This window comes from Chelmon rostratus, chromosome 15 (assembly GCF_017976325.1).
Source record: "Chelmon rostratus isolate fCheRos1 chromosome 15, fCheRos1.pri, whole genome shotgun sequence".
NCBI classification, from domain to species: Eukaryota; Metazoa; Chordata; class Actinopteri; order Chaetodontiformes; family Chaetodontidae; genus Chelmon; species Chelmon rostratus.
The window spans coordinates 10,742,049-10,765,789 of NC_055672.1; the positions used below are offsets into that span (position 1 = coordinate 10,742,049).

The 23,741-nt window shown below is 40.9% G+C and overlaps 3 protein-coding genes across 3 annotated transcripts; 2 read left to right on the plus strand and 1 right to left on the minus strand.

The window, feature by feature from the left end:
- The first annotated feature begins 130 nt into the window (after positions 1-130).
- On the plus strand, positions 131-6,473 carry klhdc2 (kelch domain containing 2). The gene is made up of 14 exons (XM_041953159.1): positions 131-315; positions 1,000-1,252; positions 1,367-1,446; positions 1,556-1,673; positions 1,816-1,928; positions 2,336-2,420; positions 2,630-2,713; positions 2,965-3,045; positions 3,192-3,250; positions 3,495-3,604; positions 3,695-3,767; positions 3,906-3,993; positions 4,080-4,132; positions 4,245-6,473. The coding sequence occupies exons 2-14, from the start codon at positions 1,019-1,021 to the stop codon at positions 4,366-4,368; spliced, it is 1,302 nt and encodes a 433-aa protein (XP_041809093.1). The 5' UTR covers positions 131-315; positions 1,000-1,018; the 3' UTR covers positions 4,369-6,473.
- On the minus strand, positions 5,343-16,567 carry LOC121617957 (nuclear export mediator factor Nemf-like). Its single transcript, XM_041953157.1, has 32 exons — positions 16,405-16,567; positions 16,214-16,282; positions 15,569-15,671; positions 15,135-15,260; positions 14,865-15,019; positions 14,672-14,739; positions 14,440-14,529; positions 13,565-13,638; positions 13,387-13,457; positions 13,202-13,277; positions 12,919-13,059; positions 12,581-12,789; positions 12,320-12,493; positions 12,157-12,220; positions 11,951-12,039; positions 11,748-11,851; positions 11,597-11,659; positions 11,348-11,460; positions 10,702-10,759; positions 10,547-10,605; positions 10,347-10,470; positions 10,024-10,264; positions 9,892-9,934; positions 9,739-9,788; positions 9,334-9,475; positions 8,313-8,390; positions 7,944-8,150; positions 7,730-7,765; positions 7,436-7,542; positions 7,311-7,354; positions 7,124-7,203; positions 5,343-6,756 (listed from the first exon to the last, which is right to left on the minus strand). Exons 1-32 carry the CDS (start codon positions 16,461-16,463, stop codon positions 6,679-6,681), a joined length of 3,195 nt encoding a protein of 1,064 aa, XP_041809091.1. The 5' UTR covers positions 16,464-16,567; the 3' UTR covers positions 5,343-6,678.
- A 230-nt stretch (positions 16,568-16,797) lies between these two features.
- On the plus strand, positions 16,798-22,281 carry LOC121618852 (MAPK/MAK/MRK overlapping kinase-like). The gene is made up of 12 exons (XM_041954482.1): positions 16,798-16,981; positions 17,980-18,094; positions 18,501-18,590; positions 18,681-18,751; positions 18,885-18,963; positions 19,069-19,117; positions 19,210-19,388; positions 19,581-19,682; positions 20,305-20,478; positions 20,622-20,781; positions 20,882-21,079; positions 22,122-22,281. Exons 1-12 carry the CDS (start codon positions 16,798-16,800, stop codon positions 22,197-22,199), a joined length of 1,479 nt encoding a protein of 492 aa, XP_041810416.1. The 3' UTR covers positions 22,200-22,281.
- Positions 22,282-23,741: the final 1,460 nt, after the last annotated feature.

Below are 23,741 nucleotides of genomic sequence, written 5' to 3' on the forward strand. Positions count from 1 at the left end.
TCTTAGTCAGCCTTAGTTTGAGTAGTCTGCATTGAAGACAAGCAAGGTGGTCTACCTTATAGGGTTATTGAATGAAATAACACTCATCATAGAGGGCGAAATTAGGATTTTTATTCGGCATATTTGAAAACAATGGACTATTGCTTTGTATAAACTGTTGTTAATGAAAGGAAGATTGTTTGCTGTTTAATATCGACCTTACCGAGATGGCGGATGTAGGAAGTCGGCAACTTCCGGTCGTGCCCCCAGAATGGTAGTGATGGCTTCACTTTCATGTCGTACTGCTTAGAAATCTGCTGAAAACCATTTGATAAGGTAAGATGACGACAGGTGCGAACAAATTTTACTTAGAACTGCAATCACATGTAAGTCAGCGTCGACACCAGTGTGTCCAACCTGTATTAGAACATTTCTTACACCGAGTCGCCCGCGGTGTTTTGTACAAGTTCAGAAATGTTTCTGTATCAACAGCAATGGGCACACAAACTGACCAACGGCTGTTAGGTGCTTGCTATCTTGGCGAGCAGCCAACTTGTTTAGCTTGTATAGGGCATTTGAATGAAAACAGTCGGTTAATTTGGCTTCCAATTGGTCTTCTAAGATAAATGCTAAGCTAACAGCTAACGTTTATTTGATAACCTCAATAGTTAAGCTTGCAAAGTAGGTCAGCAGTAATCGTGTAGCTAGCTAATGTTATCTGGTCTGTTGTCCGGAGTTATAGTTATGCTATCTTAATTCAGGCTAACAAAGCGACGTGGACTGAATAGAAGGTCGGAGCTAACGTTAGAACACATGCCGACGTTGGTGTTGGATCCTGTTTTAACCAACTAGCTGTAAAACCTCGTCATTTCCTGACATCCATTGTTTTGAATGTGCGTCGTTTTCTGTTACCCTGTTTTGGATGATTGAGTGAAATAATCGGTTAATCGAATAATCCAATCAGCGCTAACTTAGCTAGCTAGATGACTTCTCTCTCTGTCTCACGTCTTGCCCTGAGAGGAGACAAAGAGGGGTTGACATGGCAGAGATGGAGGAAGACATTGGAGATCTGCCGGCCGGAGTGGGCGACAATGAGTCTGACAGAGATGAAGATGATGATATGGATGAGGAAGACGACGAGGAGGAGGTGGATGATGAACAGCTCTTGGACACCGAAGCATCTGAATCGTTTGAGTTGGATACACCAGCTGAGCGCAGTGGTCACATAGCAGTGGTTGACAGAAACATCATGTATGTGTGGGGTGGATACAAGGTAGGGTGTTTATTAGATGTATCACCTAAAACTGCATTTTTGTCATATTTGATTGTTTTCCCTCTACAGTCTTCATACTCATTAAAAATTACATGTTATTCCCCTCTGTACAAGAATGCCCAAAACCACGGATTCTTTGACTTGTACCTGCCGAGAAATGAGATCTGGACATACAACATGGAGTCAGGAGTATGGTAATAGCTGTTACATTTAAGTTGTATATTGATACACTCGGTCATCAGCATTAAATGTAAGTCATTTGCACACACAGAAGACAAATAAAACAACCCTGAATGTTCACAGGACAAAGCATGTGGCCGGAGGTAACCTACAAACATCCCTGTCGGGCAGCTGTGGGGTGTGTGTTGATGGAGTCCTCTACCTATTTGGAGGTCATCACGCCAGGGGAAACACAAACAGGGTACAGTTTGTGTGTTACATCTAACAAATTTCTTAATATCTCGTGTTATTTTCAAACGATTGCATCATGTGCAAGACTCTGCGGCAGGTCAGCCAGCTGTTTGCAAACATCTTTCAGGGCTCCTGTGTTCTGTACTTTGCAGATCTACCGCCTGCCCCTGAGAGCTCCCAGCCTCGTTTGGGAGGAAATGAGGGATCTTAAAGGACTTCCTCCATCCTGCAAGGACAAGCTAGGGTGCTGGGTTCAGAAAAACAGGTGAGGGATGGTTGTTTTTTCTTGTCTCTGGATTTTGGTGTTCAGTTATTTCAGATCTTTGGTATTCACTCATTGTGTTTGGGAAAGTGGTAGCATGCTGATATATTTCAGCAAGCTATTCTTTATTAATAAATTAGCTACCAGATCCCAAGTAGGAAATAAGTAGTAGTAGTAGTAAATTTATGATAGTGTCATAAATGCACCAAACAGCTTCCTGAGTGCTGATTGTTGTTAAATATTAAACATCTGGCACTCTTAATGTTAATGTGGCCATCAAGAATTGAGCCATGTGATCACATTAAACCTTGTTTAGGTGGTTAATACACAATGGATGCATGAGAATAATCACAGATTGTTATCTTGGAAGAGACATTTTAAGTGTGTTTGGTATGATATTGTTTCCACAGACTTATATTCTTTGGGGGCTATGGCTACGCTGCACAAGGATCTCATGAAGGGACTTTTGAATATGATGAATCATCTTCACTGGTGGTATGTAAACAAAAAATCCTCTTCACCTGAAAAACGTTGACTTCAGTCCTTGCTTTTAGACAGTGTTTATTTCAAAATTGTATTAGCTATTGTATTAGAAAATCTGTCTCTTTATAGAAAAGCAATACAAAAAAGCTGGAGTGTCTGTTTCCTGTGAAGACACTGTTTTATAACATTTGACTTAAAAAGACATTTGTATTTGTTTGCAGTGGGACAGCCCTGGGCGAGGCTGGAACAACCACATCCATATCCTGGACCTGGAAACATGCACATGGAGCCAGCCAATCACCACGGTAAACACAAGCACTACCAGTTTCACCTCACACAACTTAATTGCACACAAACACACACCAGCTCACTGCCCAACAGCAAACAATAGCCTCCTTCTCTTTAACCAGAGCCTCTCCCATTTCCATCCTTTGTCATCACTCTGCCATAATGATTTTTTTTTTCCAGACATACTGTGACTCTTTATGAATAATACAATAAACACTAGAAAGTATTTGACATTGTCCATTTTCTTTGTTGGCATGGCCTGATGTAGGGAAACACCCCATCACCCAGAGCAGCTCATGCCTGCGCCACAGTTGGTAACAGAGGCTATGTGTTTGGGGGACGATACAAGGTAAGGGAAATAAAAATGAAGATTTATGTCTATTTAGCCTCTTTGTTGTGCATTTCTGGCATAAGGTTGATATTGCCTAGCTGTCACAGATTTGCATGTAATGCATTACTATAAAATGAATAATCTCCTTCTCCTTTGGTCAAAAGAACTACAGACTAAATGACCTGTACTACATTGACCTGGACACATGGGAGTGGCACGAAATGTAAGTGTTGATTTCATTTATATCGGCCTCACCACAGAATAATCTGGGAAGACCATAATCAAGACCCATCTTACTATCAGGAAACCTTTTGCGAATAATTGACCCTGTGATCCTCTGACCTACGTCAAAAGTTATCCATCTTTCTTTCGCTTTTCCCACTGGAATGCATCCACCCTTTAGCATTCTTTCAGTTGTGTTTGTCTCACTCTAATGTTCCCCTGTGACCCTCCCTGCTGTGTTATAGGAGCGTTCCCCAGCAGGGTCCTGTGGGCCGGTCTTGGCACTCCTTCACTCCTGTGTCACCGGACCACATCTTCTTGTTTGGAGGTTTCACCACAGAGAGAGAGACGCTGAGTGAGTCTGACACTCTGTTCTGGAGTCGCAAATAATCCTAGCCGCCTCAAAATGATCACTGGTCTCAAGAAGATATCATCTGCTTTTCAGGTGATGCTTGGCTGTACTACGTGAGCAAAAATGAATGGAAGCCTTTCAAACACAGTCACACAGAGAGGCCAAGGCAAGTCTCTCATTTTACTGTCAACACTAAAAGTTTATGTCCCTGTAGATTATGTTTCAGGCAAATGACACACACACCCAGCTTGTGAAAGTGAACACACTGCACAGACAGTTCATGACATTGTGCTGTGTGTTTCAGGCTGTGGCACACAGCGTGCTCCGGCCCTGATGGGGAGGTGTTCGTGTTTGGAGGGTGCGCCAACAACCTGTTGTCTCATCAAAGAGCTGTAAGATGCAAGTCATATCTTAATAAGCATATTTTTTATACATACATTAAAAGCTGTTATACTGATTTTTTGTTTTAACTTAACAGGCACACAGCAATGAGCTAATAGTTTTCAACGTTCAGCCTAAATCGCTTGTTCGGTGAGTGTGTGCAAAAGCAAAGATAATGCCCTACAACGTGGACTTATTTTACACCTGAAACTGAAATGTTCCCCTGTTATCGCTCATATTTGCATGTCCACACCCTCTCCAGGTTTTGTATGGAGGCCGTTCTGCAGCACAGGGAGCGTTTGTCGAGCTACTGGGACTGCTTGCCCAAACACCTCCTGCACAGCCTCAAACAGAGAATGGCGCGTGTCAACACACTGGGCTCCTAGGCGAAGAGGAAGCCGTCGATCCAATCCAGAGCATTACAGGAATATGTATGTATGAGATGAGCAGGTAGTCCTATTAGAGCATTAGTTTAAAGTGTGTGGACACTTGCAGGCACACACACACAAAAATCTCTAAGCAATAGTGAACAGCTGTGGAACTGTTGGAAACAGGTCCTGACTGGCACACTAAGGTTCACAGGCAATCCTAAAAGCTGTTTATTACCTTTTTCTGTTTATTATCGGATAGGTTGAACTCTTTCAGATGCCAGTAGACCCTTTTCGTGGAGTAGCAGTGCAGGTGATGCACAACATATAAGAGACAACAGGAGCCCTACCAGATACCTACCTTTGGGTTAGCTTTTGTTTTGCTTTCTTGGCTCAGCACATTTTTTCAGGTGGACGTATTTTATTACTCCTTTTGAAATGTTAAAATTCAGGAAGATCACTGAAAGGAAACGCTGTGAGAAAATTAATTGAGGCTAGTGAGGAAAAATCTAGTTTAGAGAGGGGGCAGGACTTTGGTCTTGTGAACTTCCTTTCCTCCACAGGATTATAGTACATCCTGTAGGTGTAACCAAGAGCCAAGGGGAGAGTTCTGATCCTTTACACAACCATGCCACACCAAGTTGGTCTTCCTCAGAAGTTGAACCAACTTAAAATATATGTCTAATGTCTTAACACTAAATGAAGAGGTGCCAGGTTGAAACAGTTTTGCTTTAGGGCTGTCAGAATTGGCCAAAAATGATGTTCGATTATTCCTTCTGAAAAAACACACTGGTTCAAAACCATTCGAACATCTTACTTTTGCAAATTATGGCCATTAGAGTGCAAACCAATCCAGTGAGACAAACTACTTGTATAGGTATAATTATTTCAACAAAAGCATGTCTTTTTAAAGACCTACATAGCTACAGATTACAAAACAAATAAAATAATGTCCTATAATGTGTTGAATTATTTGCTCGTATCAGATTGACCTACATTTTATTTTCAATTATTGAAAGTGAGTTTCCAATTGGTGCCGGTCCATGTGTCGAGGCAGATTTTAGGGAGGAATTCTGGTCAAATATTATCAGTGACTATGGATCCTAATTCCCATGTTTTTGTGTCCAAGTGACTAATGGGGACAACAATTTTTTTAAATTGGTCCAGTATTGAGAGACAGCGCTGCACCCGGGAGCCACAAAATAATGTAATACCTCCAGGTGTTAATGCACTGCCAATATATGTCCACTAAAAGTTTGTTTTTGCCACTGACAGCCTTGGATTGTTATTCTAGGTTTCTGCCAACATTATGGAAAGAATCCCTTCAGAGATCGACTTTTTTTTTTTTTTAAGTCACCAGACTCCATAAACAGAAACAGTAATTTTAGCATCAAAACACCATAAATCACTTCATTCAAAGGTGATGAAAACAAAAACCTTCTTGGTTCCTCTTTCCACTGTTCCAGCAATCTCCACCAACTCTGATTTGTTCCAAATAAACTCTTAATTCACTAAATGGGGGAGAGGTGCCACAGTAGTGCTGCTTTTTCCCCACAATGGAATTTTAATTTTCACAATTCAATTATTCAAATTCAGTATATTCACAGGCTTAGTTTGTTTTAATGGTGCTTTTTTTTTAGGAGCCGGTCACTTAAATGATTCCTGTAACAGATGTTTGACACAAGCTTGAGTACAGATGTTTGTTCGATCTTGGATAGTTCTCACAGACCTAAAACTAGTGCTTTGTTTCACAAGACTATCTACTCTGAAGCCACAGATATGCTAATTTTCAGTTTTTATTTAAATATATAAATATATATAGTAATTTATATATTTGTGAGGAAATGTGAGTTCTTTGTCGTGAAAATGGCTTTTAAAGCCTTTCAGTTGTCATGAGTGGCTCTTGTAGCATTTTCATTTTATTTAATCAATGACTTAAAATACTGCGAGTGTATTGGATGTTGAGCCATGTTGCACTGAAATGCCTCATGTCAGTAGGGCTTTATTTGTATTTGCCTGGTTTGCACAATGTTCCCTTGTTGTTGTTGTTGTTGTTTTTTTTATTGTAGAATACAATGCATACTTCTTAATTTGTAATTAAAGAATAAACACATGCCATACGATGTGTTCGGTCAGCTTTGTTCATTTACATGGTTTCATTTTAAACAAACTGTTGGTCAAAAAATACGCAATCATACATCAATCTTTACAATAAAATTATTCGTATGTGAACCGTGTCATGATCAGATCTTAACCTGTAAGTGTTTGAGGTTGCCAGAGTCCCACCGAACTGATGAAACACTGTAAATCCACTTCTTCTCAGGTCTCTCACTTCTTCTTGGCAGCCAGCAGGTTTGGAGCAGACACTTTAACTTTGCCTGGCACGTTTCTGGACAGATCAGTATCCTACAACGCAGGTTAACAGAAGAGGGGACGGTTTGAATCATAACATCATGAAAAACGAACTGATCTGTAACCAATAACTGTTTGTCGCATCCCTAATTATATGGTTATCTGTCAATCATATTTACAATTTTCCAAATATTGTCCAAATGTCCAAAAAACAGCCTGAACCCCAAAGATGTCAATTTGCAAACAGAAAACAGAAAAGCAGCTCATATTTAATATGCTGACAACAGAATGTTTGCCATTTTTCCTTGATAAATAATTGCATACTATTTTCTAATAGTTTGTAAATCAACTTCTGAACCACAGTAAATACAGTTTTAGAGTTACTTTTAGCTGGTAACTAAATTGCAGTTAACTTCTTTACCTTGACACTGCGGAACAGGTCTTTCTCTCTGGTTGAAGCCTCTTTGGCTTTCATAAAGCTGAAAACCGCAGTGCGTGCAGCTGGTCGGAACAACAAAAATATATATATTACTGTTGATTCTAAAAGCACTGTAAAAAAACTAAGAAAAGGCTTTATGATTATTAGAATAGATATTCACTATTCTTACCTTTTCCTTTCTTCTGAGAACCTGGTGTCAGTTTCACCTTGTGTCTGTGGAAAACAAATGACTCATTTAAGCCTGTCCGCTCTTCACTTTTTCTCTTATACACAGAAAAGGTTAATTGCACATACTTGTAGTTGGAGAGGGCGGTGTACGGAGCACAGACGGGCACAGCAAACAACAGCACATCTTCAGGATGAGGCTGGCCGGTCAGAGAGCTGAGCAGGTTCTCTGCTTCCTGAGGCAGCACAGAGGAAAACTAACGTTAGACGAATGCACTAAAAAACCTCACTGATTTTTTTTTGTAAATATATGCTTATTCGGAATTTGACGCCAGCAACACATATGTTGGAAAAGTTGCTCAATGCTTAGTTCTATGACAGCTCTATTTATCCACTGTTAAATGTTTACATTAAAAAACCCACCTCTGCTCCGGGGTTGTCCTGGTCCACATCATCTTCCTGAAAGAGAGGACAGCATCGGTGATGAATAACCAAACATACAATGCAAAGCATGTGTGGAGTATGGATTTATACATTTAAATCCGAGTGTAAATTTGCAAGTTTTGTCAACATCACCAGACAAACAGTCCATTTCACTGGAGAAGCTGGTGTTGGATCTCTTTAGCGTGTCGTGTACCTTTTCCTCCTGTTCAGCGGGCCCTCCCTCCTCTCCAGGTTGTCCGCCCTCAGGATCGTCCCCTCCGCCCGTCCTCGCTGCGGTCTCCGTATGACGAGGTTTCTGGGGTGGTTTCTGAGAGGCTGGTTTCCTGACGGGTTCGTCTTTCCCCTTCCCCTTTTTTCCTTTCTTCCCCTTATCCTTGTCGTCCTTGGTGGAACCAGCTGACTAAGGATGAAAAGTGGGCACAGTGTTACCTATCATGTCAGTCAGAAGGTCTGTGGAGACCTGCTCTGTAGTTACCACTGACAGCTTTGCAGGTGGCGTGATGGCACTGTGCTGCACACTCTAAAGACTGTGTGTGGAGTGTGGTTTTTAATTCATCCTCACCCCGAGCAGCTGCATCATCAGCTCCCTGTCCTCTTCATCCTGGTCCTTGTACTTCTCTTTGATCTTCTTTAATTTGTTCTGTAGTGACAACAGGGAAGAATTACACTCAAACACAGCACAGACTGAAGTATCACATCAGTCCTGGTTCAAGACTGGCCCATAAAGTAACTCATTATGAAATGTAACTCTTGACCTTATCACAGACTACAGATCTGATTGCAGATTAATTGTGCATTAGGTTACCTTGGTTTTAGCTGCAGATGATTTTAATGATTACACTGGTCTGTCTCCAAATCTGCTGTAATTTTACAATGGTTTATTTCTTTCTTCTGTATGTTTTAGCCTTTTGAAATTCTATTTTATCTTTCTCTTCTAAATTGTATCTCCTTTAAATACAAACCTGATTTCAAAAAAGGTGGGCGTGTGTAAAAAATAAAAACAGAATGCAATCATTTGTTAAGAGATTAATAAAGTATCTATCTTTTTGCAAACTGTGTTTACAAAGTTTTTTTTTTTTTTTTTTTTTTTTTTTTTTTTTTTTTTTTTTTTAACAGTTTTACAAAGTGTTCCCAAGCCCAAGCCCATAGTAACATGCTTTATCCAATCATGTGTTCATGAAGTCGTGAACCTCGCTCCATCCTCGCTTATGAATGACTGAACCTTTCCAGGATGTCTCTTTCATATTCAACCGTGATACTATCACCTGTTACCAATCAACCTGTTTACCTGTGGAATGTTCCCAACAGGTGTTTTTGGAGCGTTCCACAACTTTCCCAGTCTTTTTTTTGCTCCTGTCCAAACTTGTTTGAAACGTGTTGCTGCATCAAATTCATAATTAGCAGATATTTACAAAACTCTGATGAGGTGAAACATTAAGTATATTGTCTTTGTACTGTTTTCAATTGAGATTAATAAATGATCACATTCTGATTATGTCATTTTGAGAAGATTTGTGAATTTAAAAGCACCATGTATTGTTGAAGGAAGAAAAGAAAATCTTATCTTCACACTTCTCTCCTACCCTTTGGCCTCTCTTCAGTGGCTGCTGGGAGGAGCCTCCTCCACCTTTGGATCCCTGATCAACCGTTGATCCACCAGATGAAACCTCCGTCTTCTCCTCAGCGTCGCACTCTTCCTGTTTCTGCTTCTTCTTCTTCTCCTCTCTTTTGGCAAAGACAAAAAACACCTGAGGATTAAATCAACGACTAGAAACGTTTATGCATAAATCATAGTCTGGTGCGTTTGCTTGTTAAATGCACAGTATGTCATTTCGGATGCTATGTGTTTCTCAATCAAAACACTGAAAACAACAGACGTAGTTTGATGATGTCATGTGAAGTAGAGTGGGATCATGGGAGTTGTTTTCATGATAATTAAACAGCCCCCACCGTCGATGAACATCTATTATTTCATTCAATTCATTCACCTTCTCTGCTTGGCAGTCATGTGTTTCTTCCCCTGTGAGTCCACCTCCACCTGAAGAGAAATGAAAGAATTAACATTAGTATGAAGAGTTAAACCTTTATGAATTTACTTGAAATTGCTGTAATGTATGCAGCTTAAGACTGCCACTAATTACCTGAGTGGTCACTTCCTTTTTGAAACCAGGGTTCTGGACGCTCCTGGAAAAATAAGAGGAGACAATTTCTTTAATTCCGTTTGTCGTCACCTGTAGTGAGAGCGTTTGGATCAGTATCAGTGGTAACTTTACCTGTTGGGCTGTAAATGAGAGAGGGAGATGGTCGTATCTGGAAAGCTGAAGTCATCACTCTCTTCGTTCTTCATCTCCTCTTCTTCCCCGCTGCTTTCCTCCACGTTGACCTCCTCAGGAACAGCAGCCAGCTGTTCACTCACACCATCGTCCCCCTCAGCTAATTTTTTAATCTTCTTTTCCATTTCTCCATCTCCTCCTGCTCCTTCTTCACCCTGGTCTTCATTACTGCTGTCATCACCTGCAGCAGGTGACAGAATCAGGTTATAACACCTGAATGTGATTGCTACACACACTGTAAATGAAGTCAGTGACTTTGCTACCTATCAGCTCCTCCCCCTCCTCCTCCAACAGCTCAGCAGTTCTGGACGTGACCTCATTCACGTCTTCCTCCACAGTCTTCACCTTTCTCTCCCCTCTGTGACGAAACACACTCTGCTCATCGACCTGCAGGGAGACGAGCGTGACACTTAACGGTCTGAAGATGACGAAGAGTTCAAATGTGCTCGTGATGCTATTTTACCTTGAAGAGAAATCCAAAACCCATAATCAAGTAAGAAGGTGGCAGAAAGTTCTTCTTTCCTGGAGAGAAACAGATGAAATGTTAGGACCTGAGTCAGACGTGATCAGAGCACTTACACTTCTCACATTACAAAATGCATTCAAATGTCTTCATACCTCTGATCATAAAACTTCCAGTGGTCAGGTACTCTCCAGTGGGAGCTGTCTTAGACACCTGTACAAAAATAAAAGATATAACACAGCTGATAATAAAAATAAAAATAAATATTGGCAACACTTTGTGTCATGATTTAACTACTTTTTGCGTTCTGGAAACAGGTTGTATGTAACACGCCAAGGAATGTAACAATGCACCAGCAAAGGTAAGAATAAGAGGACCGCAAAACATGGAATGTAAACAAAGCACAATTCAAAATATTATCATATAAAACAGTTTTTACAGATGCATGATGAGGCAGGAAGTGCACTAAATTAGTATATTAGGCCTCATTGATACAAACAATGCATGTGGGCAGAAACTCCGAATGTGTATGTAATTTTACAAGAGGAAGGTCCAGAGGGTAGCTATAAGTTTTGTAAGTTACAGGAAGTCATGTTGCACAATTATAAAATATGTTACAGAATAAGTATAAACCCCACTTATACAATATGAAGATATTAAGGAAACAGAAAACATGAAAATATGGTTTACCACTTCGCTCTTTAGCTGCAAATACGCTACCCTGTTTTAACCCTAACTCTGGCAACAATTTAAATCTAAAAGCGTGCTAGTAAATTTATTTTCTGAAAACTGATGCCTCACCTGATGATGATGAACCCACCAAGCGCTGGTGATGATCTTGGCATCCCAAGCAGCACTGTAGCACACAGCCATAGTGCCAGCTTCAGTCAGGGTACGAGGCGGGATGGGGTCACCTGGAGCAGGAAGGTGGAGCAGCAGAGAAGTGGCCAAGAAACATGCAAAGAGGTGAGAAACTACCATCAAGTATCTCCAGAGAGTAATAAAAGGAAGCAAAACAGCAAAGAGAGGCTGAGAAGCCACGTGGATTACCTGAGGGGTTTTTAATGACACAGCTAGTCGCTCCGTGGAGGTCGGCATGAACATAGACGTCACCTGACAAAGTGAAGGCACACATGAGGGGATAAACTGACTAAAGGTGCTTACTTTACAAGGTAAGAGCGTGTGAGCGTTAAGTCATTACCTGCCCGGAGGTAGCGTTTGACGATCATCTCGTTCTGCTGCTGATCCCTTCCTGCAATGACCAGATAATTCTCTGAGCTGATGAACCATAAGAACTTCTCAAACCTGCCAGAAGGGGAGAGACGGTTGTGAGAGGAAAAGGCTCCACTGCTACATATAAAAAGAGTGAATTAGTGTCTGAACATGCATAGGTGTAGTACATACCAGTAGACTTTCCTGGCCTTCTGAATGGTGGTCACAGTCTGAACCTCTTTTAGTGTTTTCTGTGTTTTTTTCTCTGCGGACTTCATTGCCTTGAATGACACGGAAATAGAAAGCAGTTTAACTGTATACGAAAGTACGATGATCTCCTCTTTTCATGCACTTTGCCTTGCCTAAAACCTGCGTGCAGAATAAAGCAGCTTTCTTACCTTATCTGCTGCTTCAATGGTTTTATGTTCCTTCTTTTCAGCGCTGCGTTTGTAGTCATAGTACCTAAAAAAAGAGCGGAATGGTGCTGCTGTAAAAACAACATTTATGACTTCCCCCACATAATGCTCAACTCTATGTCCAAAGGATTGCATGTAAACCTACTTTTTGGCATTGGCATAAGCCGACAGGCCAAGATCCACATCCACTAACACGGGCTTGTTCTTTTGCAGCTTCTTGGTCTGTCCTTTGTCTTTATTTTTGTTTTTCTTTCCTTTCTCCTCTACCACATCTTTTTTCTCCTCCTCTTCCAGGTCTTCTTCAGAAATATAGGGATTCCTGGGAGAGAAAAGACGAGCCAAATGGTGTGAAAAATGAGCAGAGTGGTCTGTGGCACTTAAATTTGTGTGTCAATGATGGTCTTACTTTAAGAGCATGGTGATGTGGTTGGTCTGCAGCTTCAGCTCCTTGATGGCGCAGGCCACAGGGTCCCCGGCAGCTTGTGCTTCTTTAACGATGATGCCGATCTCAGTCCAGTCCACCTGATTGGCCAGTGCACTGCGCACCACCTGCAGCGCCCTCTCTACCACAGGCAGGTTCATCTCCACCAGTTCACCCTTTAGTCTGTCCACCTCCTGCAAAACACAAGACACGATTTCAGCAATGTCGAGAAAAAAAGGCTTTTAAATTCAATTAGATGTGGGAAAGCAGGATTATGTATCTCATGTGCAGCGGTGACAGCAGACAAAGCCAGTAACGCTGACCTGTGCTTGGTGCAATGCCTCCAGTCTCTGCTCGTGGTCCCTCTTAACATTCTCCAGCTTCTTCAGAGCCTGTTTCTCCTGCTGCAAGGCCTTCATGTCAATCTTCTGACTCTCCATCTTAGAAAAGAACTCATCCACTGCCTGAGTGAGAGAATCACATTGGATTCACATCACACTCTTGCACAAAGTGTGAATTCATATTGTAATGGAGAAAGGATCAATATTCTTTTCCAAACAAATCAGCAAGAAATAAACCCAAATGTACAGCCACGCTAATATGTACCTTGTCAAAAGTATCAAACTCCACATAGGGGCTCTTTGCATGCTGGGCAAAGAGGAATGGGTGGAATTCATCATATCTGTAAGTAAATGTCATAAATTAATTAACCACAACATTAATAACTACCTGACAAAAATGATAGTATTCTCCTGTGTAATAAATTGTGCATTAAACAAAGCAGGACATACGTAAGCAGTTCTTCGCTGGGTTTGCCAGGAGTTAAGCTTGGTTTCTTCTCACTCTTTTGAATGATGTAACCCTTGAGATTAACAAAGGCGAGTTTGTGAATATAACAAATCTAGCAGAGGATCCCAAAGTACTTTCCCTCAAAATGAAATAAAATAATGCTTATGAAAGATATTTTACTTTGCCACTGAAGTTCTCTGTCTTTTCCATGTATGTTTCTGCAATCTGCATGGCTTCCAAGATTTTAGGAGCAACTGGAAAAGCAGCCAAATCAAATAATGTATTTACAGATTCACAGAATGGATTTACAAACAACAACGTTGCAAATAAAAAGTTCAGTCTGAAACTGGAGCCATAACTTCCACTGGTCTGTGACAGCAATTAGCCGAACTCAAACTGGGGCTGAACAATTCGTCAACGTATTATCGAAATGAAAAATTTGGCCAAGCGCAATATCTAAAACAGACAAAACAGCTTTATAATGAATTGAGTTGCAAACATCCTGGAATATTCAAGGTGAAAACTTTCCATGGGAACTAAAGGGAAATAATGGGAATAAAATGTAAAGATGGGGGATATTCATTCAGGTTGAATTTACAATATTACATGCAGATGGAAAAAAAATATTATGTTCATTGGTGGCTGATGTTGGTGGGATCTGGAAGATGATGGAAGCAACAGGGGAAAGTGCCTCTGACCCACAAAGTCCCTGATGAGATTTGTTGGCACAACTACAATATTATGTCTCAATTTAAACTGTCAGTTTAAGTACCCATAGAAAATTTTGGATATTTTAAGAAGCTTACTGAACCTTTGCAACCCTAATAATCAAATATTGTGGTACTACAGAGACAGCCTGGCCTACAACTCCTGTTCTCCAGATGTAAGAACACATGTTTGTTTGGTACAGACCACAACAATGGTCACATGATCATGATCATAATGATGAAAAATAATCATTCCCACTAATCACGAATCATATTGCAAAATAGTCAAAATAATTGCAATATGATTTTTTTGTACCACATCCTGCAGCCCTAACTGCTCTACTGTACCTTGGGCAGCATCAACTTGACTGTCAACTTTGACAGAGCCCGGCAGTCCCGCCTCTATCAAACTGTGTTCTATCAGAGTGGCTCCATAAGCTTGAGACATGTTGGAAAAGGACACAAAACATGGTCAGTCTGTTCATTCACTTGATAAAAAGAAATTTAAGGCATTTAAGATAAAGAGAAGCGTGTATCTGTTTTAGTTTAACAATTCAGAACTGGTTGCCTGGCTACTTACGAAGGTGAGGGTTCAGGACCCTTTTCACTTGATCGCCATGCGATGCTTTGCTGAGGATTTCAGTGAGTCTAGATTGAAAAATAAGCAATAAGAGAGAATTAGTTTTCAATAATAAATGAAAAATAGATGTGTATTTAATTCTGATGGATGTCCCTTTGGTCCACAAACTCATCAAGCACAACAATGTGGTTACCGCTCTAAACTGATGAGAGGCTCAGGGGGTCGGGCGCTCTCCACAGGGTACCGCTCTCTCACAGCAATCTTTACATCCTCTGCCTCCGCCTCTGCTGTACGAAACCGCAGCAGATTCAGGATGGTGTACTCATGGTCTGCAAGAATGATGTTACCCTGAAGATGGATAGACACAGACACACAGCCATGCATCAGTGCCAATGTTTGGTATGATACAAACAGCATGGGATGTTGTGTTCAATTTGATACACATCTCGCAGTGTTTCCTCACCCTGTCATACAGCTCAACAATCAAGTGGTAGGCAGCCTCATCGGAGCCAAACTGGATGTCAACAATCCTGTCAATCCCGAGCTGCTTAACCTGGGTCAGCCGCCGAGACTTCAGGTGTTTCCGACACTATGGAGAAAGTTGCTTCAGACATTCAGTTTCATCACAACTGATCCATAGATAAACAAATAGAGGAAAAAGGTCAACTATATTGACATAAATATGAAATGTGTTCAGGGATAGAAATATGTCAAACTGTCTGGTTGATGCTCATCAAACTGGACTTCAAAGAAACAAAGGTTTAGATGGAAGTCTCAGTGAAATCTGACTTGAATCCCTATTTAAAATGCAATTAAACCCTACAATAAATGTTTAAGTGATACAACAATGACAAAAAGGTGCTCAATTTTATTCAGTGAGCTACAATATGGTCTTACCTTCATTGCAAAGCCCGAAGGCATCATGTTCTTGGGCCATTCGAAGTCTGTGGAGTGAATACGAGTCCCAGACTCAACCAGGAGAACAGCTTTGCTGTCAGGCCTGAGACAATATGACACTGAGTTATACGTACTGTATTTTTACTCAAGACGGGATACTTGCACTTTATGTGAGTACTTCCATTTAATGCTACTTTATAATTCTACTCCACTTTTCAGGGGAAAATACAGCACTTTTTATTTCACATTTATTTGTCAGCTTGGATGATAGATCAATCTACAAATTCAGATTTTACAAACCAATAAATATGATGCACTGCTTTAGAGTAAAACACCCAAACGTCTAAAATGATCTTAAATGCAGCGCAGATACAAATGTATCAGCAACAATCATCAAATAATATAGTTTATAATAATGTAACACTGACGGAGCCACTCTGCTGCATGATGGCTACTTTTACTTTTGATACGTTAAAATTACGTTTGTGGGAATACTTATAATCAATTTAAAAAATGCATGAATTAAACTTGTATTTGTATGGAGTATTTTCCATCGTGGTATTGCTACTTCACTAAAGAACTTCATGCCATGTGAAGCACCATTACAGTGAAAGTTTTGGAGGCAATTTTTCGAACAGTTCTTACTTTTGCAGACGGATGAGATACGTCCTGTTGTCGATGTCATACACGTTGTTAACTCTCATGCCAATGTAGCTGTGAAAAAATAAGGCAAAAATAAATGAATGGCTGCCAAACGTCTGTGGTCAAATCCACATTAACGGTTCAAGTTGGTTAGCTTAGCAACCCGGCTAGAGGCGACAACACAAACCACCTACTTGGCATTTATCTCGGCAATGACTGCCCTGATATCCACCGTGGTGAATCTCGTTTTCATGGTTACTGAACGGCTGACTACAATTAGAAAAGGAAAAGTTAACCAGTAAGATAATCGTTTCACATTTCTCGAGCAACATCAGCAAGGAAGACATGCAGTGAACTTCTGAACATGCGCACAATTTGTGTTTTTACGGAAGCCGACGTGGAGCAAAAATCTTCAGGTCCACGCCTTTCAGGCACATTGGTGAGGAGACTGAATTGATTGTGTGTGTGTATGGGATGTTCTGGTGCCTGGTAACCTTATGCTATGACATCAATGCAGTGGAGCAGCCGCTGTGCTTTTGAATGGACTGTTTCTAGATGGTAGGCTCCTTTGAATTAAATGTGCACTAATGATGCACTACTCAAACTGGCTTATTGGCGTGAAAAACAGGGCAAGTCTTCGAAATGCATGCAAAACACCGCCTAACACCGACTGGAACAATAAGGGGAACGTTGTGGACGTGCGGAATAACAATCCGCTGCCTAACGAAAAGACAGCCGAGCGAATGGTCACCACCCACCTCTGGAAAAAAGGTAAGGAGGTCAATTACGCAGCTGTATAGACAAAGTCGCGTCAAATATCTGGGCCCAAGCGAATAATTCTGCTTGACTGGCATTCTTTCTTACATGGCAGGGCATACTCTGCCGTGTTGCTGCTTTTAATATGGAATATTTTCAACAGTGCGGCCAGAGAGTCAAACATTCAGCCGGAGTTTCTAGTTTCCTCTTCAGGTCAGAGTGGAGGGCGAAGGCGTGCTCCGTTACCAAGGCGACGGTCAGCTAACAGGGGCTTGCTAGCGGCGCTAAGCTAGCACCCGAAAGGCGACTGTCTGTTTGACATCTCGATACGCAAAAAAAACGTAAATTTTCAACCCCTTTTCGAAATGTACTGTCCAGATACTCACGTTATGTATCCTCGACTTACATGCGGCGGCTGAGACTCAAAAGGAATGCATTGTAAGTTGTTAACTGTTCGTTAACGGCCGAGCAGGGTGATGACAGGTTTGACAGGCGGTCACACGTCGTTCAAGTTTCTCTCCAAAGATTTCTTTATGTTTGCTAGCTTACCTGTTTTAGCTTTTAGGAGAAGCTAGCTGTGGCTTCACCGTGTTAAGTAAGCAAATAATCGAACATATAGTTACACAGTTTTGACCGTTGTAGTCATGCTTTTATTTAACTTTTCAAGTTTTCAACTAACTTATTCTTCAGTTTATTGGTGTTTTGGACTGTTGGATGGACAGAACAAGACATTAATATGATGTGTCAACTTGGTTCTGGGTAATTAAGATAATTATTTTCTGACATTATGCAGACAAATCAATGATGCAAATAGTCATTTGTGCAGCCCTGTGTGAATATACGGCTTCTAGAGGTCGAAAGAAATATCCTGATTCCTCATCCTGATAAAATCATCATGATCAATAATGCAGACTTGTTTTTTCTCTCTGCTGATATTTAATTGTAATAGGAATGCGTTCACGCGAAATATCCCCTTTTATCAGTCTATGTCTTTGCTTTTGATTGTTGAGCAGGCTACAAAATAATCAAGAAAATCGGGGAGGGCACATTTTCAGAGGTGGTGAAGACACAGAGCCTTAAAGATGGGAAGTTTTACGCATGTAAAACCATGAAGCAGACAATTAACAGGTACGTGTTCTGCAACGTGTAGGCAATCAGTGGTGCATTTGTAGCATACTTTGTTGTGTATGGACCCTTGAAACTTGAGTCAGCAGCTCGACACCCCCTTGCCTTAAGTATCCTATTAGATGTCAGCTTATGTCGTCTTTGACCTTGTAGTGATGAAGTTACAATACATGTCACTGCTTGAAATGTGAGTGGTCATTTTAACTTGACTGTGTCCTTTAAATCTGTGCAACCATTTGTCTTGTTAACATTGTCCGTACACGGGGGCCATTATTATACATGCAAAATTGACCTATTGGTCCTCATCCTCACTGCACAGTTTCTCATTTTTCAGATATGCAGTTTAACTATATTATGTGTATACAGCTGTCAAATGAAATGTAAATGTTATCTCCTCTCTGTCATCAAGTATGGAGCAGGCCAACAACCTGCGGGAAGTCCAGGCAATGAAGAGACTGAGCCCGCATGCAAACATCATCCAGCTACATGAACTGATTTTGTGAGTACTGGAGTGTCATCTATTGTGAATTTATTGTATTGTCTCAAGATAGTTCCATGTCACGTGTCATATTCTAATACGATGTTTCAGTGACAAAGAAACTGGAACCGTGTCTTTGATTTGTGAGCTGATGGAGATGAACATCTATGAGTTCATACAAGGTAAGTCTGCAAGTGTGACAAGCATGTAATAAATCACTATAATGGCGAACTGGCACAGGAAAGATGGTGCTGTCGTCTTTCTGTAAAAGTTTGGGTGAATTATGGGCTGATGTTGGTTCTTCATTCCTCACAGGAAGAGAAACGCCACTGCCTGACCATACAGTAAAGAACTACATGTACCAGCTCTGCAAGTCGCTTGAACACATGCACAGGTAGTTAAGAAAGTTGTTCAGTTCCCATGAAATTGTAAAGTAAACACAACTTTATGTATGTTGCCATTGTTTTTCCACAATAGTTCTCTTTTTCTTTTTTTACAGCTGTGGGATCTTTCACAGGGATGTGAAGCCAGAAAACATCCTGATCAAAGTGAGATGCGTCATTATCAGAATTTGCTTTGCAGAAATGCAACATTGACAGTCTGGTCCTGAGTCATACACATTTTTTAAATGATTTTGCAGCAAAATGGTCTGAAGCTTGGCGACTTCGGCTCGTGTCGGAGTGTGTACTCCAAGCCTCCACACACAGAGTACATCTCCACGCGCTGGTACAGAGCCCCAGAGTGCCTCCTCACTGATGGCTACTATAGCCTAAAGATGGACATGTGGAGTGCTGGTTGTGTCTTCTTTGAGATCATGAGGTACCTCTGCAGGGGGACATTTCATCTGTCATCCCGAAACAGGACAACAGTTCATGGGTTCATAACACAAGACTGGTTATACTTGATTACTTATACAATTATGTTACCAATGTCTGCACTCAGTTTTCTTTGTTTTTTGCGGGATTTAACTATGTTGTGGCAGTCAGACTGTCTTATACCCCTGTGTTTCAGTTTAAATCCTCTCTTTCCTGGAGCCAATGAGTTGGACCAGGTTGCCAAGATCCACGATGTGCTGGGGACACCAGATGAAAGCATCCTTCAGAAGTTCAAGCAGTAGGTGCTCCTCCTCAAAAATGTCTCTTTTACAAAAGCTGTACATGTAAAGGTACAATGTTTAAGATGTTTAAGATTAAGGGCCATCTACTGAAGGACACTCCAAACAAATAGGCAGCAGCATATCACCAGAGTAACCGCTAAGTGCTGCTCATAATACTCTTTGTTGGAGCTGTAGCTACTAGCAGCTGTTAGCTTTGTTTGACACGCAGCTAGTGGCCTTATTGGCTGACAGCGATGGAGGAAAGTTTGACAACAAGGATGACAGCACAGAGGTGATTTACAGCAGCTCTGACCAGAACTCTGACTCTGAGGACAACAAAGACGTGGGAGGTGGGACGGAGAGGAGCAAGAGGAAGGTTTTACGTAGTGGTAGCGGGGGCCTATCTGGTTTGCATGCTACCTAAAGTAGACAAAGTATCTCTGCAAAACACTACATAGAGATCTTTCACATAACATCAGAACAGTTACTTTTTCACATTCTGTTGATGGTTTCAGCTCAGATTTTAAATGTTTTCAATTCTGGCCATATCTTACACATTGCACCTTTCAATTATGAGAATGAAATTTTGATGTGCTTAGAAAACAAGGTTCTTGTTTTGTTTTTTTAAATGTCTGGCAGGTCTAGAGCGATGCATTTCAACTTTCCCCCTAAGAAAGGCACCGGTATCTCACGGTTAATCCCCAGCTGCCCGGCTCCGGCTCTGTCACTGCTCTATCAGATGCTTGCGTATGACCCCGATGAACGCATCACTGCAGAAACAGCCCTGCGGCACACATACTTTAGGGAAATCAGGTAGACCATGCAAATAAGAAGCACGACCTTGCCACTTTTCAATCCAATTTGCATGACATAAATTGGCACGTTTGTCGAGGGACTTTCATTTTAAATAGTCATGTGCCGTCATTTGTTGTAGCAGTCTGCTTTTTTTCTACCAGGCTGGCAGAGAAAAAAGCTGAGAGTCTTCACAGACTTTCTGGGACTATAGATGGAGTGGAGAGTAGTGGGATGCTCAACTCCTTAGACCACATCTGGCGCCCAACCAGACTTGGCAAGCAGCTGAGGGGAAGACACACAAGGCAGACACCTTTAATGAGCGTAAGTCCAGTTTCTACTGGTCGATGTTACAACTCAACTGAAGAGCAAAACGTCCAATATGAAAACAAGTGGTACCATCTGATACTTTGTCCCTCTTCAGCACAACATGAAGCATGTAGCAGAGCCCCTCATCAGACGCAACATCCCTCATTATCCAGCAGAGCTGCCCAAGCTCAACATGGTCCTACCAGGACCGCTGATCACCTCCCCAGTCTCCACCATGCCTGCTTTCGCCGTCACCCACCGAGGCTCACTGCCAGCCATCACGTCGAAAAAGTGCCAGTCACGGTTGGCCAAGGTAAATGTAGTTCTGCTACAGACATCAGGGGTCACATTCATGAATGTTGCTAGCACAAAGGGTTGCTCCTAAAGACAAAGTCAAAACAAAGTTTAGACTAGATCCTGTTGAAGATAACAGTTAGCAGGGAGGGGGACTTTCAATAGGTTTCTTAAGGAAAGGAAAAAAATGGCAGACAGATAAAGAGGTAAAAAAATATTCTCCAAACGCTGAATAACAGAGAGTTCATGAAATGCTACAGGTTCGATTGTGCAGGGATAATGTTTGTGGTCGATCTCATTAGTGGTGCGCTCTCACATCTCCCACCCAATGCAGTGACGCTATAACACCAGCAATCACAGAAACTGCTGAAGGATGAGCCATTTTTCCCTTTAATAGGCCTATCAAAAAGATCAAGCACTATAATTACTAGCATGCTAAGTAAGCAAATAAATATCTATCAGCATGTGAACAAGTTACCGTGCAAATAGGCCTGTGTTCTCAAACATTTTGTACGCTACTTCTAAAGTATGGCTTACAATTTATTCAACAGAGAAGTTCATTACATGAAATAATAGTCCTAGTTACACCATGTCTTAATACAGAAAAAATTCTGTGACGCAGTATAGTGATTTCACTGTCTATTCTATGGCTGTTATGTGCTTTTTTGGGGTCAATGGGGGTCAACCATACCTCCTTACTCAGGTAAAAGTTTGTCCCTTCTTTGCTCAAAGTTGCTTTGACAATTTTCCTAAATTACTAGTAAGCTAAGACTCCTTGCTAGGACTTTTTAGGCTCAATAAGGAACGCTGATACTATTCTAACAAAGTTTGTGAACACGGCCTCAGGCTTTTTGTGTCTTTGAATCCAAAAAAAATGTTAAAATCACCAAGCAGCACTGTAGAAATTAAGTAAAACACAGCTGATGGGTTTGTTTTAAGTATTAAAAATGCTCTCTATTTTGTATTGAGGAAGAAAAGAGAAACATCACAGTCATTTCTTTGGTAGTGCCTTCATTAAGGGCTTTGATTTGGCATTCAGGCTGCGTTTCCTCTCTTCACAGCCCCGGGATGAGTCACACCACGCAGCTTTCAAGACCTACTACATGCCACCTCTGGATAGGAAACATGGAGGCTACTGAGAGCCACATACACCCGCAACATTTGATTAAAATTGCCTTTTTAAAACAGACATGGGAGGACAATATTTTGACAGGCCTGATGTTGAAGTATGTAAAGCAACACAAACAAGTCTCAATGAAGACGGCCGAGCCTGTCATCGTACCAGTTAGGACTGTATAACCCTCACTATAATGACGAAAATCAGTGTGATCGCTACACAAATAACATTCAGTCTGTCATATTATGTTGGATTGAGTGTGTGTAGTTTAGCTATGGCCTCAGTGTTACTTGACCCAGTCAGGTGTTACATGTTTACAACTGTTTGGAAATATACTTCAATCTGAGCCTATTACACAAGATGAGCAATAAGATATTTGACAAGTGACCTGCTATTTACCAGGTGAATCCAATGGTCTAACTTCTTTGATGAGGAACATGATTAGTGCCTTTAAAAAGAAGTCACACCCCAAACAGGATTTGTTCTCATTGTATTATTTTAAAACTTTGAATCACAAATGATTGAATGAGAAAATACTAAATTAAGTGCAAATACAACCCCAATTCCACAACAGTTAGGACGCTGCGTAAAAAGTAAATAAAAACAGAATGTAGACGTCAAAGTGTTTCTGAGCACATGTAGTAATATCCTTTATCCAATCATGTGTTAACAAAGTGGTGAACCTCGCTCCATCCTTGCTTGTGATCGACTGAGCCTTTCCAGGATGTTCCTTTCATACCCAATCATGATACTATCACCTGTTACCAATCAACCTGTTTACCTGTGGAATGTCCCAAACAGGTGTTTTTGGAGAGTTCCACAACTTTCCCAGTCTTTTGTCGCTCCTGTCCCAACTCGTTTGAAACGTGTTGCTGCATCAAATTCAGAATAAGCAGATATTTACAAAAATCAATGAAGCAGATGAGGTCAGAAATTGAATATGTAGTCTTTGTACTGAGTATATGTCAAAAAGGATTAGAAAATTGTCACATTCTTTTTTGCTTTTTTTGCACAGCTTCCCAATTCTTTGCAATCAGGGTTGTATAAAACACAGAAAAGTTAAAATAAATTGAATTAGATTGCATTTATGTAATAGTGGTGTGACATGGAAGGTAAATCTGCAAGATCAAACAGCTGGTCGGTCAATGTCCTGGTAAGAACTATATCATGAAGACACAGGAAAATTTAAGACAAATCTAAAAGTATTATTCTGGGATAGGATACAAGAAAATTTGAAACCATGTTGAGTCCAGACCTCAATCCAGTCCAGGACCTATGGCAGGACTTGAAAATTGCTGTTGCGGTCTCGCAAAGAGGAATACTTTTTATAGGCACTATATACTTGATATTCTCTTTTCAGTAGCTGTGAATGAACTGATTTGTAGGGCAATCGTCTTCCTGTACAAAGGTCAACAGCAAAAACATTCCCATTAAGTGCTTCACAATTATTCAAAGCCTGTCTTCGGAGAACTATTTTAAAGGCACAAATAAATAGCTGCCTGCAAATAAATAGCTGCCTGCAAGCCACAAGACACAATTTGTTAACAATTAATAACAAAAATGA

Bases quoted from the DNA above. Each gene is read 5' to 3' on its own strand.
- klhdc2 (XM_041953159.1), top strand. From the start codon at position 1,019: ATGGCAGAGATGGAGGAAGACATTGGAGATCTGCCGGCCGGAGTGGGC. The intron at 2,421-2,629 runs GTATGTAAACAA...ATTTGTTTGCAG, and splicing joins ATGAATCATCTTCACTGGTG to TGGGACAGCCCTGGGCGAGG. The intron at 3,605-3,694 runs GTGAGTCTGACA...TCTGCTTTTCAG, and splicing joins CACAGAGAGAGAGACGCTGA to GTGATGCTTGGCTGTACTAC.
- LOC121617957 (XM_041953157.1), bottom strand. From the start codon at position 16,463: ATGAAAACGAGATTCACCACGGTGGATATCAGGGCAGTCATTGCCGAG. The intron at 15,672-16,213 runs GTAAGAACTGTT...ATATTGTCTCAG, and splicing joins TATCTCATCCGTCTGCAAAA to GCCTGACAGCAAAGCTGTTC. The intron at 9,476-9,738 runs GTGAATGAATTG...CTTTGCCAAAAG, and splicing joins ATGACTGCCAAGCAGAGAAG to AGAGGAGAAGAAGAAGAAGC.
- LOC121618852 (XM_041954482.1), top strand. From the start codon at position 16,798: ATGATGCACTACTCAAACTGGCTTATTGGCGTGAAAAACAGGGCAAGT. The intron at 18,752-18,884 runs GTAAGTCTGCAA...CATTCCTCACAG, and splicing joins CATCTATGAGTTCATACAAG to GAAGAGAAACGCCACTGCCT. The intron at 21,080-22,121 runs GTAAATGTAGTT...CTCTCTTCACAG, and splicing joins GCCAGTCACGGTTGGCCAAG to CCCCGGGATGAGTCACACCA.